General features: G+C 43.8%; 1 protein-coding gene across 1 annotated transcript in view; it reads right to left on the minus strand.

Moving 5' to 3' along the window:
* skic8 (SKI8 subunit of superkiller complex) overlaps positions 1-14,528 on the minus strand; it is a 63,834-nt gene that overhangs the window by 28,825 nt on the left and 20,481 nt on the right. The window contains exons 5-6 of the mRNA XM_076302815.1: positions 12,825-12,997; positions 12,571-12,719 (exon numbers count right to left, since the gene is read on the minus strand). Of these exons, the coding sequence (XP_076158930.1) occupies positions 12,571-12,719; positions 12,825-12,997 (322 nt within the window). The remainder of the gene's footprint in view (positions 1-12,570; positions 12,720-12,824; positions 12,998-14,528) is intronic.

A 14,528-nucleotide genomic window follows, 5' to 3' on the forward strand; every position in this document is an offset into this window, starting at 1 on the left:
TATCTAGAGCCGTCTTGTGCTGGTGTGTTTGCACTTTACCGCGCTGGTCAGGGAAACAAATAAGCAAACTCGTTAGTGGGACGAGTACATAAGTAGGCCTAGTTCTAAGGTGTGTTTTAGTATTATATTTCCATTATGTTAGCTTGGGTTTTGTATTACTACCTAGAAATATGCTAACCATTCCTGCTTCAGTTCCAGACAGGTCATCATAATAAGTTATTAAAACCTTCGGGGCTAACCCCTTTCATTTCTGCTGCAGCAGGTTGTGCGCAACAGAGTAGACGGACATAAGATACAGTCTGAGGAGTTGCAGCTTTATTCAGTTACCCGCAGTTGAAACTAAACCTAAGTTTCCCTCACAAACTCTGATTTGGTCACTATACTGTAGCTTATTCCCAGCTGAGCTGTTTATTAGCGTTTAGTCCTAAATTAAAACGATTCATACTCTCTAGCCACTCACTCGCAATTCACTGACGTCAGGTTCACTTAAAGGAGCCACACATACAGTGGGCAGTGCTTAGACTTGGCCAGCTTCACTCGCGGTCCGCGCGTGGGATCACGCGGTATTACGCGACTTTAATTTGTATTTTCCCAGTGAGACGCTGCAACAACCCAAACAACCGGTAGATGGCTCAAGTGAGCAGGGTGTCTCGTAAAAAGAAATGGAGCCTGGAAAACCCTACACAAACTTCACTACAGACTTTAGCAGACTAGTTTAGAAATAATTTAATAGCCAGAAATATGCCTGCCCTGCCCTAATAAAGAAATATTTGGTTAACTGCGAGTGAATCCCGTTTGCAGCCGTAGAAGAAACGCAGGACAAATTAAACATTCTGGTTTTCTCCGAGTGCAACGATGATAGACAGACATCATTTGGACAAAATATAGAGCATATTAACCTCTGTTGCTCAGCCAAATGCCTTCCTGTTACGTCCTGTTATCACGGAGTTACAGGCGATAAACGATTTTTGATGGTCACAAGTTTACTTCATTAGTGGTTTATTTTTTTGATTATTAAAGAGTGTTTTTCATTTAAAGGTTTGACTTTGTGCTTATTCAGTAGAGCATTTAGTGCTCTTCCCAATCCCAGACGTTCACATTGCATGTTTGTTTGTAATGGATGCAACCGCGAGATAGGCTACGCGTTTGATGGCAATAAGTTGTTAACAGACATGAACCAAGACATACAGCCCAGCAGCAATCTAGGGACTGTTCGTTATTTATTGAAGGGGCCACCGGAGGAATTTTGAGTGCTTCAGTCAAAAGTTGCATGACCCTCCCTTGCCTGCTAGAAATTGTTCAATGACCCTCCGACAGAATTGTTAAAAAAGACATGACCCTCCCCTGCCAATTGTCGCTGTCTTCCGCGCGTGCTGCTTTGCGCAACAGCCACACACTGTGATAACGTTCTTAAATCAATCTTTCCCGTGAGCTTGCATGCTACCAGTCCTTCCTTTTCAAATGTGTTGCACCTGTTTGCACAATTTTACAAATAATCATATGTGATTAACTAGATGTACCGCAGAGCGGTACAAAATATGACCGCCGCCCAGTCCAGCACATTTTTTCCACAAAAAGAAATCACGCTGAAAGGTGAAAGAAATTATTCTGTCTCACTAAATTGCATTATCCACACTCAATTCTCACTGGTATCTGCTAGACAACAAGTACCAAAACTTACATGTAAAATTAATTTTATACAACCCCACCTCCATCTTGCCTGTTCATAATTCTGAGAAATTCTTGATTGTTTGTGTTATGTTTATGTTATGTGTGTGGTTGTGTGTGTGTGTGAGTGTGTGTGTGTGTGTGGGTGTGTGTGCGTGCTTGTGTGTGTGCCTGCGTATGTGCCTGTGAATGCAAGCGTACATATGTCTACTGTGTGAGTATGTGTCATACGTATGATTACTGTGAATGTATGTGTGTGTGTGTATCTGTTTGTGCACATGTGTGCACATGAAATGGGTTAACATGACCCCTGGAGGCAAACATACGGAAAAAAATGGTCATCCTAGGCCCTACAGTTCTCAAGATATTCACAGAGAACTGTGTCTGCCCTACCCTCCTTTCGGGGGGTCCAGTCCAGCGGGGGGGCTACAGATCAAAACGAAAAATGACTGTTCCATGCTATCCATGTGGGGGTACATGCCCACCAAGTTTTGTGTACCCCGGTCTTTCAGTGTCCCGGGAATCCTTGTTGGTGTACGTCACTAAATGTACACATAAATTATTTTATTGTAAGGCCCCCCATGAACGAAAGTACACAATACTTTCGTGCAGTTTTGACCTTGTCAGCCAGAGATATTGAAAACACCTAATTTTTTGCTTTTTAATTTTTAACTAGGTGGCGCTATACATGAAATAAGTGGTAATGGGATGGGTTGACATGCCCCCTTAAGAACAACATACATAAAAAAGGTGGACCTCCTAGGCCCTACGGTTCTCGAGATATTCACAGAAAACTGTCTCCGGCCACCTACAGGCCAGTTGGTGTATAGTAACATAAATTAATTTATTGTGTGGCCCCCCATGAACGGAATTCCACAAAATTTGGCGTGCATACAGAGGGTGTCATAATGATCCTACACTTCCAATTTCGTGCAGTTTTGACTATGTTAGGTCACAGATACCTTCAATTACAACACCTCATTTTTACTTTTTTGTGTTTAACTAGGTGGCGCTATACATGAAATGAGTGGTTATGGAATTGATTGACATGGCCCCTTGAGATCAACATACAAAAAAAAAAGGTCCTCCTAAACCCTACGGTTTTCGAGATATTCACAGAAAACTGTGTCTGCCCTACCCTCCTTTCGGGGGGTCCAGTCCAGCGGGGGAGCTACAGATCAAAACGATGGTTCCATGCTATCCATGTGGGGTTACATGCCCACCAAGTTTCGTGTACCCCGGTCTTTCAGTTTCCCGGGACTCATTGACGGAAATTTGGGCATGCGAAAAAGAGAAGAAAAAAAACAAAAAAAACCCAATTCTGACTAAACCTATATGACCGCCGCTTCGCTGCGCGGCGGTCATAATAATATGACAAATAATCCCTGTGCACGGGGACCGAAACAATGCATGCCAACTTTTTCCGTGTTTCTCACGTATTTAACTTCCCCCCGCTGTCTTGCCGTTTTAATGTTTTCCCGTAGAATATCCCATATTTTAATACTCTCATAACAGCCCTGCCATCGGGCCTGTCTCTGTTGTCCTGTTGCTACCCCTTGCCCTTCCAACGAAACAGATGTCTTCAAATCATCGTTTTCCTTGCTTGAAGGCGAACTTAGAGTGATGTTAACCTATTTAAGTTTAACGGCGTGATTGTCGTGAGAGCACGATTCATTGGCGCTTGCATGATCGGCCTTATGTCTACGTGCGCACCTGAGGCTACTCAGCTACTAGAGAAAGAATTTCCCCTGTTTGTATGTTCACTCAAGTTGGCCTACCATAACTTACCAACTCTGCACTGTAGACCCTAACTGGCTATTTATATTTTTCTGTGAAATAAGCAAATGTATTTGTTCAACTTTATGAAGCAGAATTACGCACTAGGCTACTTGGAACATAACACATTTGACAAAGGACAGATGTATGTTATAGTGACAAAATATTAACTTTCAGTGTTTTACGATGTTTTCGTCATGGGGAAGTTTTTTTCCCCATGTTTTTTATTCTAGGCTACTGTCAGTGACTGCCGTGAGAGAAGCAGGTTCTGTGTTTCGTTCATGTCAGTGACTGACGCGAGAGAAGCGGGGTCTGTGTTGCGTTGCGTTAATTTATTTTCAATTGGGCATGCCGTGCCGTGTCGTCCACAGCTCAGTTCTGACAAAGCCGAATTTACTCCTTTTGAAACAATGAGTGTGCGCGTTTGTATGGTTATATTGCTTGACAGAGGGGGTCCCAAGCAGCTTTCAGCCATAAGGCTACTTTGAGAACATTTCCTAATTCACCCGACACTAATATTCAAAATGTTGAAAACTATTTCGGCATAGCCTATTAACTGACCACCCGATTCACGTTGACTGGGGGGCAGGGGGGGCCATCAGACATTTGTGCCCAGTTAATCCGGCCCTGCCCCCAACAAATCACACCTTCCCACCAGCTGTGACAGCTTAAAAGAAGTCAAGAGGACTCCTAACTCACAGACCTATTCACAAACCGGTTTTGTGGCATTTTGCCTGTTTTGAAATCCTATGCGGCTACAAGAGCTTCCAATCGTGAGGAAGCAATTTTGCATTGTAGGCATAACTAACATGCAATAACGCCACCAACAACAACCAAAACTAGGCTACTCATTGTCAACATGTAAATTAAATGTAACATTATTGTGAATCAATTTAAAATGTTGTCTTTAGCAGGCATAGGCATAGTAACAGATTAATTTAATAATGTTACAAAGATACTACATCAATCCGTATGTTTCATTAACTACTAGGCTATTTGCTTTGCCTTACTCTTGATTCATTTAGGCTAGGCCTTTTTATTCAGTTATTCATCATCTTCTGTCCTTGTGTAGCTCACGCATTCTCAGACCTGTCACCTGCCACTCATCGTAAGGGAGGTGTTTGGAATCATTCCCGCGTTACAATCATCATCCAATCAAGGTGGTCACTTCAGTCAAGCTTGTGCATGAGTAATAACGTCATCCATAGCAACGAAGACTCACTCACTCTTAGACTGTTAGTCAAAGATTCTAGAGCGCTCAGCTCCAGAATCTGTTCAGGAGTTGTCATTTTCCCTTACTAAGAGTAGCCTAGGTCTGAAAGGCTTTGTGAATAACTTAATAAGAGAAACTCCTATAGCTAAAATCTTTTATTGCTATTTAGGAGTAGCCTACTCCTAGTGGTAAAATAAAAGGCTTTGTGAATATGGCCCCTGGTGTCTAACCCAATGCATAGCCCATTTACACAAAATAATGGTCGAATATTAGGCTACTGATGATCATTGATATTTAGGAACATGCACCAAAAACATCTTGCTCGTAAAAAATCATCATACCGCATATTGTGGCATGTCTGTTATTTAACCTACTTACTGTAGGGCAGGCCTTCTGTTGAAGAATTTTATATAAAGCCTGCGCTAACAGTAATCCTCCTGCCCCAGATACCACAGCTGTGGATAGTGTGGAATGCAAGTAATAACACAATCCAATGTGTGTCTCAATTGTCCCCGGCTGACCACCTCACACATTTCTCTAGATTTTGCAACGACCTTACATGACACTATGCCATAAAATGCCAGTGTTTAGGACACCGGATAATGTTTGTAATACATTACATACATTGTAATACATGTGATACCAGTTAGGCCTACGTTCAACAGTAACATAAGTGTAATGAGCTATTCATTGTCAAAGGTGCATGGTGATGTGAAATTCTTACTTTGGAAAACAAACATTTGCCGATAGCCTATCATTGGATAGGGACTATGCCTACTTGTTTATTTTTTACGTAGCCTATAATGGCCAGTTCAGACAAAGCCGAAATTACTCATTTTGAAACATTTGTATGGTTATATTGCTTGACTTAAATCCCAGAGAGTAGGCTAGGCAACCGCACCCCACAGTGATGGGCCTAGCGGTCTTACGCGTTCAGTGTGGGGTATAAACACGCTGAGAATTTAGTGGTGTCACGTCTGCCTGTCACAGACGTGGGGAGCTGAAGCTTGGGATACAGATACTACAGTAACAGTATTTTATTTTACTTCTTATGGAATATATTTTTTTTCACTTTTATAAAGGCTTTGTTTGAATGCTGTTGGAACAAATAGTAGTTGATTATAAAGGCAACTTTCTGTTGCAATATTCTGTGTGTTCTGGACTGCAGGTAACTTGTTAAGCCAGTGGTTCTCAAACTTTTTCTTTCATTCCCCACTTTGATCAAGGAGGCATTGACTGATGATAGTGGAGATAACTTGTTATCCCGAGGCCTTTGCAAGTCAGCATCTCCGACGGTAGTCTACCCTATTAAAAATCAGGGCTTTGAACCGGTTCAAGGAACGAAAACGAAAACCGGGAACTTTTTGTATTTTACAGGGAACAGAAACGAAACCGGAAACGTTATTATTTTTTATGTTCTGGAACAGGAACACTTATTTAAAAATAATCGTAACCGGTTAATACCGGTTTTATTTCGTTCCTCAAAGTTTTCGTTTGCCTAATTAACTAAAAAAAAAAAGTAATTATTTTCCTGCGCACGTTACGTATCACATCAGACATTCGCTGACTGAATGGAGAGAGAGCGGTGGATTACAAAGTCTCCACTCCACATCTTAAATAAGAGGTAAATTACGATCCATCGTTAATTAAAACGCTCATTCCAAACACAATATCAATAGCTATATTTGTCGACTCCACGTTAATGATGGACTAGCGAACATTAGGCCTACTGGATGGCCTTTCCCCCCCGACAGTTGGAATTTGTTGTTGCCCGAGTGGCATAATCACGTGTCTTAATAATGTTGTTACGTTTGTGTGGAAATTTTCTCTTTTAACAATAAACTACACATTTGAAATAATTGTAGGCCTATTTAATTATTATTATTATTAATATAATTATTATTATGTAATAATGGTTGTAATATTATTACATTTGGTTTAAGCTGGATGAGAAAGATGTGACATAATTCTATTGCATTAAACAGCTGACAGGAACGAAATTAACCGTTCCGGGAACAGTATTTTTTTGTTCTAACCGGTTCGGGAACGTCAATTTATTGGTGGAACTCATAACCGGAAACGTTATAATTCCGTTTCTGTTCGGAACGAACCGATTGGAAAAAAAAAATCGGTTCAAAGCCCTGTTAAAAATATAAGTTTTTGATGTCCCAAACGGAGAGCCATACTTTATTGTTTTAACGATCTCTATGCTACTCACCAAAATGTAGGCATGGGAACATGATGAAGTATCCAACTGTCGTGTGTTAAATTATTGTGATAACGAGCCAGTGGTTTTCAAACATTATGCGTGACTCGGACATCTATGCAACAGACTCATATCGTCCTCGCATTCGCAAAATGAGAACATACAGACTGCTCAGATAACAGGTGTACCTCCAGTTATGCACGGTTTTAGTCAAGTCATTTAAATGTGCTGGTGAAACAGTTGTGTACTCTGGGCACAGTTCTGGGCACAGTTCTTCCAGAGCTTCGTGCCAAGTAATAAGCGTTGAGTCGAGATGTTTGTGTGAATGAAACGAAGCGTATAGGCCATAGTGTGACATGCGTAAACCAATGGTGTAGAGATGACGCCACAGGGTTTTATTTAAGAGAGCCTACGTTTGTATGTAGGCAATTTATATTCACAATACTTAGGCCTACTAAAATAAATAGTATTTTATTTGTATTGGTTGTTTAGAGTAAAAAAAAAAAATTGGTCGGTCTTAAGTTTACAACCGGCAAGTCGGTCGGACTAAAAGGGGAAAAAAAATCAATATTTGGGTCGGTTCTAAATTGACAGGGTCGGTGGGGTTACGGCAAACGAAAATATTTTTAAGGATGGCCTGGCAGTGTTTTTTTGCGCGTCTGCAGAAGTCAGCCAAATATGAATGTAATTCTGCGGCATAAAGCAGATGTATTTGTTTATTGTACAGAAAAATAAAAATGACATGTCAAGCAGTCAATTGACTACATTGCAGTCAAGAAGTAGGGCAAATTAATTTACAAAACCAAAACGTGGGTCATAGTTGTCTAAGCCTCTATTGTGTAGCCTGTTAAAAACGTCGCCAGATAGTATTAAATCGGCAACAACATTGTTTTCTGCAGAAGCCTACCCAAGGCTACAGATGAATTCTGAACAGTTATTTCTCTACTGGCTCAATTATCACACCACTGTTTTGATTTGTGTAGCTGCGTTACCCCCAACACTGCCAATAATGTAGACAGCAAATTTCGATTTCGATTTTCGTTACCACCGTGTAGTCAAGCCTTAAGACATACCCAAGTAGCCTAAATCGAGGTAATGTTTAATTATGCATGATTTATTTTGTTATTGAATTCGTAGGCTGGGATTACTCTCGGCAAGTCTCCTGCTTTTCAGTTGGGGCGGCAGGCAGAGCGATGTACAGTGGCAGAGCGACGCACAGTGGCTGAAAGTGGTACTAAAGCTTCACGCAGCTTCACACCTCGTAATGCGCGACTGAAGTGGTCCTTTGAAAGCGATGCCCACTGTACTGTAGGGCTAGGCTACTGTTATGTTGTTGACTACCGCACTATTGAGGACTATTATGAGTTCTCATTTGGTGGTAGGTAAAATTACTGCAATAAAATTATGCTTATTAAATGCTTTCCCCAAATCACTTTTCACAATTTTTTTTCAAGAGTAATATTATTGGTTATCGTATCGGCCACACAAACCAATAAATATCGGTTATCGTTATCGGCCCCAAAATTCCATATCGGTGCATCTCTAATCCCAACCAATTTTCCTGGGAGTTGAGGCTGGAACCTTTGTTGGTCTGCCTGGCCGTGACAAATTTGCCTCCCCCTGCTCAACCAGCAGCCGCTCAGGAAGCACGAACGCCTCACCGAGGAGGGTGGGCTGGGAGGGGGTTCGTTGGCTTCCACCACTAATTCTCTACTTATAAGTCAGACACAAAACACGGCCATTTAAAAGCTTTGGATATCTTTTACATCTGTAAACTGAAATCACCCAAATGGCCCTGATCAACCGCTATCCTTATTATCTTAAAAAGGCACACACACAATTATGTGGTGACAAATGGCTTCACCGGACCATTATCCTAAAATAAAATAAAGGTTCTCTATTAGTCGAACTACTTGGCGTTAACCAATGTAAATACACTCCTTGATCACGTGATCGGCACTGAAGTCCTCTAACAGGTCCTGCTAAGGTTGGCGCAAATGGCCCGACTATATATTAGCCGGCGTGGCCAATAGCAATCACTTTTTCATTCTCCAGCGACGTTGATTGCCAGTGGTCCGACAAGAAGACCGAAGAGAAGAATAAGAAGTCTGCAGTCAACACCTGGTGACAGAAGACAAAACATTTTCTTTCTCTAATCTGCAAAATCTAAAAAGGAAATATGTCTGAGGCAATTCATCTCTGCCCTGGATCCGCATTCAGTCTGCATAAGCTGTCTGGGTATATCCCATGCCACGACAGCGTTGGCGGTCCCGCATTACTGCCCACACTGCGAGAGGCTGGGCCCGAAGGCTGTCCTCTTCCAAGCTTGCTTGCTCGAGGAGATGGAAGCCAACGACCCCCCTCCCAGCCCACCCTCCTCGGTGAGGCGTTCGTGCTTCCTGAGCGGCTGCTGGTCGAGCAGGGAGAGGCAAATTTGCTGATTGGATTTTGCTGCTGAATCTCCTGGCAGCTCTCTGCCAGGACGATGACTAGGTGGCCCTCATGGCCTCTGAGAGTAGCTTCCTGGAGCAGAACCCGGAGGAGAGTGTAGGGGATGATGCTGGGCAGGAGTCTGCTCCCCTCTCCCGGGAATTAGCCACGGTGCTTGACCATGCCACCCAGCTGCTGGGTATCGCATGGCCTGAGCAACCGGAGCGTAACGGCTCTCTCATGGACGGGTCGCACTATGAGCAGCGCCCGGAGAAGCGGCAACGACCCCTCCCAGCCTTCCCTGACTTCCTTGGTGTGGTGCAGCGCTCATGGGGGAAACCCTATTCTGTGCGGTCACCTGTCCTAGGCTTCAGGCCCACCTGCCCGAAGTGAAGGAGGCGCTGGCTGCCTACCTCGCCCCGCAGGAAGTATCAGCCCGTGACCCGCCCACTCTCCCATCCCCTCCAAGCCGTGCAGGGTTACTGCCGGTTAGGTGTCCAAGGCTTACGCCTGTGTGGGGCAGGCATGCCGTGACCTCAACACCGCAACTTTCCTCCAGGTCTACGCCAGGGAGAGCATGAGTTTGGCTGCGGAGGATGACGAAGCCCCGACTCCACTCCCTGAATGGAGGAGAGCGCTGAACCTGGCCTTGCGGGCCTCGAAGTATGCAGCCCTGGAGCAGGGCAGAGCGATGGGCCACTTGGTGGTGCTGGTGTACCATCTGTGGCTGACGCTGTCCTAGTTGCCCAACAGGGAGAAGACCCCGTTGCTGGACGCGGCCCTCTCCCCCTCCGGATTGTTCAGGGCCAACCATAGAGAATATGAGGGAGCATTTTTAGGTGACGTAGAAGAGTGCCAAAACCTTCCTGCATTCCATGCACACCCTGTCAGGAACAGGAACATACGTATTTGAGTGGACAGGAGATGCTGGAGGGCTCTCGCCTATTGGCACACCCACCGAGAACCTCTCTTGGAGCCCTGCTGGGGAGGATTGCCCACAGGCATGTGGTGACTACGGATGCCTCCCTCCTGGGCTGGGAGGCACTGTGCGAGGGCGATCGGTCAGAGGGAGGTGCAGCGGCTGCACATAAATGCGCTGGAACTTTTAACAGTGCATCTGACATCATGTATTGGTGAGATCAGACAATACAGCGACGGTAGCCTTTATCAATCGCCAAGGCGGCATTCGCTCCCCGCAGCTATGCCACCTTGAGAAAAAAGTTGCTGTTGTGGGCGAGGCGTCACCTCCTCTCAGTCCGCGCAGTTCATGTTCCAGAGGAACAGAACAGGACAGCGGATATGCTCGAGGGGCCCCCTATCACATCGAGAGTGTGTGGCAGCGCTTCGGGAAAGCTCATGTCGATCTCTTTGCCTCGCGCGACAACGCACTGTGTGAGGTGGTTTTCCCTGATAGAGAGCGATGCTCCACTGGGAGTGGACACTCTGGCACACGAGTGGCCGAAAGTCTTGCTGTATGCTTTTCCCCCGAAGGCATTGAGCGATGCTGGAGAGAGTGAGGAGAGGCGGACAAGAAGTGATTTTGATAGTCCCTCATTGGCTCGATCAGATATGGTTTCCGGAGCTGATGGCCCTGCTGCATGGCAAACCGTGGAAGCTCCCAGCCTGCAGGGATCTACTGTCCCAGGCGATCATGGCAATTTGGCACCAGCTCCAGAGAAATGGCAGCTAACTGCCTGGCCCCTGAGATGCTAAGGCTACTCGGCAGAGGGCTTCATTCACTCATTGTACTCCCTGAAGTGGAAAGTGTTCACTGGTGTAAAGAACGTGCTCTTGATACCTTCACATGTACGACTGAGGAGATCCTGATTTTTTTGCAGCATCTCGGAGTCTTGGCGCGCGCCGTCCACGCTTAAGGTGGACTTTAGCGGCCATATCAGCCTGTCACGTTGGCTGGTCTGGAATGTCGCCATTTTTCACAGCAATGGCCAGACGTTTGCATGGAAGAGAGCCCTGTCCAGAACAGCACGCCGTGCATATGTTTTATTTGAGGGCGCCTCTGACAGCCTAGCCAAGGAAGGTAAAAGTGTGTTCCCAATGGTTAACGCTGAGGAGTTCGACTGATAGAGAACTTAAAGGTTATGAACATAACCACGGTTCTCTGAAGAACACAAGGTGTTAACCCTTCATGGCCGTCTAGTCTTTGGGGCGTGTTATTTGTTTTTGACATTGCTTCAGAATGACTACAGTGATTGCTTTTGGTCGCCGGCTAATATATAGCCGGGTCGTTTGCGCCAATAGAACCTTAGCAGGACCTGTTAGAGGATTTCAGTGGCGATCACGTGATCAAGGAGTGTATTCCCATTGGTTAACGCCTCATGTTCTCCTTCAGGGAACCGGTAAATGGTCTTGTGTGTGTTACCATGCAGAGGCCATGTCTTAATGCCTAAGACATGCTACTACTAAAATAAAAAAGTCTCCCGCAATTTGCAACATAGATAAGAGTCAAAACAAAACCCCAAAACAGCTAATCCTAGCCACTAGCCCTACAGGAATTGTCCTGTATTTTGCATTTTACCCATCTTGGAGCAGTGGGTGCCCGGGGAGCAGTTTGGGGTTAGGTACTTTGCTCAAGGGCATATCATCCGTGGATGTGGGCGAGCACTTTTCAATAACTCCCCCCAACATTTTCCCCACCAGTCAGGAATCGAACTGGCAACCCTTCCCTAACCAGAAGGCCACGTACGACCACACCTCTTATAGATGGTGATACTTTAAATAAAAGTCAAACAAATGAGGCAATCCCAGTTTACCTAGCTCCCATGGAAAACAGTCACACATGCTCACAAGCCCTGGACTCCAACTGGAATCCATGCTGGAATTATTTTTGAAATCTGATCCCTTATCATACCTGTTCATTCATACTCGTCGCTCAACTTATCCTGACTAAATTCAAGATGGCGGCGAACGGTAAACTTCCTGAAGGTACTGTCTGTATAAATTTCCCTTCTGTGAGCCTAACTAATCCTAACAATGTGTTTGGATATTTCAGTGTTGTGCCGCTGACTGCAGTCACAATAAAGCATAGTGGTGGTTTCTTAAAGGATAGCAGCAAAAATGAAAGGGAAACACTGATAGATAGACAGACAGACTTACTGATATATTTTGTTTAGTGTAATCTCAATGATGGTTATCAGAAAGACACTGACTTCACATCAATCACAACATTCCTCGTCCAATGCTACAACAAGAGCGTAATCTATGCACTCATCTAAACCTTCAATTAAATAAATGAGAACTTAGCAGCTGAAATACTTACATATGCTATGCTTAAAATAAACTTCCCTCGTGTGTCTAAAGAATGTTCTTTCTTCCCGCTTTCAACACCAAAAATGTTGACTTTCCCCAGATGGCTTCCTGTAGCGATGTACTTTGAGTCAGGAGAGAAGGCAACAGTCCATGCATCCACTGCAAACACAGATGGGTGGTAATATCAGAAACCAAAACAAACTAGAGATGAATTTCCTTAAAGAACTATCAGTGCAAGCAAAGTGGTTGAGGCTGTGGAATTACCTGGGCCTGCATCCATAGATTTTATCTGCTTCCCTGTCTCCAAATCCCAAAGTCGAATGTGGGCATCTAATGAGCTGGATGCTGCAATGGCACCATTGTGACTGATGTCTACTGAGACCACTCCCAGTTGATGACCCTCCATAGTCCACTGTAGCTCAAGTTTCTCATCTGACCTGCCAGTGTTGAAACAAATGAAAATAAATAAAAATCAGTTTTCATAAAATCATATATTATGTAATACATAATCTCGTCCATGTTAATTTTCCTGACAAATAGAGGGGTAGCTATGTTTAGGGTACGATATGCATGACGCAGTGATACTAGTTAGGGAAAGTTAGGCTTTTTTTCACCAATATGCAAAATCATTTCTTACCAACAACTTTTTTTACTATGTGTTCCTATAGGTGTCTAGTAACACCTCCCAATTTATCCACGGCCAAATCCTAGCACTTACCACCTAACTAGAACTGACACTCGACTGTTTAAAAACAGCATCCACTGATGCACTTATTCTTATTGTTCTGAGAATTGCTTAAAAAGCTTAAACTGTTTACCATGTTGTTAGTAGCTTTGGTTAAAAATGCGTCAGCCAAATGTAATGTAATGTAAAGTCAAATGTAGTAGCCTAAGACTTCAGCTTCTGGCAAGCTCAGAAGGGGACAGCAAGTGACTGGTAGCTTGAGAGTGACGTGTTGAGACCCATTAGGACAACGATTTTTCATTGACAACAGTATTAAACCAACCAACAATATAAAATATTAAGAAGAGCTTTTTAATTTGATTGAGTTAAATCGAAACAATGTCTTTTAGTGCTCGTGAACTAATAGCCATAGGCTACTGGTAGGCAATTATTATCCTGGCCATAATTTGAGGTTTTACGGGTAGGCCTATATGTGATATGCCTCCGAATCGTTTGATGCGTCCGAACAGCGGCATCTGGTGGTTGAATGTCATCGCGCTATTTATCATCGTTTGCCAAACATTCTAATTCAAAATTGTAAATCTTACACAAAAGTATAAAATAATCTAAACTTCATTCACTCTCCGTGTATAGATCAAGACAGACTTGCGGAACAGGCTGCAGGGCAACAGTCTACCAAAGGGCCCTTGAATTGTTCTTTTTAAAACCAAGGAGAATACCCGGTAGTGATGCTAGAAATCAGCTCTGCCATAAGCAGTGACTGTGATCACCTTTGCACATTTTGAAAATGTTGTTTTGCACTTTCTTTTGCATGTCAGTGTTGTATAGTTGGTAGTGTTTGTTAAAATTGCACACATTAATTCGCTGTTCTTTTTAAGCAATCCTTATTCTTCTGGATTTGAGTGCGGCATTTGACACCATTGATCATAGCATCCTAATTCACCGCCTTGCGAAGTGGGTGGGTCTCTCTGATAATGCTCTAAACTGGTTTCAAACCTACATTACTGGCAGAGATTTTTATATCAGTCTAGGAGATCATGTATCTGAAAAACATGACTTGCCTTTTGGTGTGGCCCAGGGGAGCTGCCTTGGTCCCCTGCTATTCTCCCTATATATGCTTCCATTGGGAAATGTCAGCATAATGTAAACTTCCATAGCTACGCAGATGATACCCAATTGTATATTTCTGTGGAGCCAACTAACCCAGATGGCCTTTGCTCCCTCACTGCATGCCTAACCGCCATTAATCAGTGGATGAGCAAAAATTTTCTGAAACTAAATGA

Source organism: Alosa pseudoharengus, unplaced genomic scaffold (genome assembly GCF_046254945.1).
Source record: "Alosa pseudoharengus isolate Yale_2024_CS ecotype anadromous, Long Island Sound unplaced genomic scaffold, YU_APseudo_1.1 YU_APseudo_1.1_scf_10, whole genome shotgun sequence".
NCBI lineage: Eukaryota > Metazoa > Chordata > Actinopteri > Clupeiformes > Clupeidae > Alosa > Alosa pseudoharengus.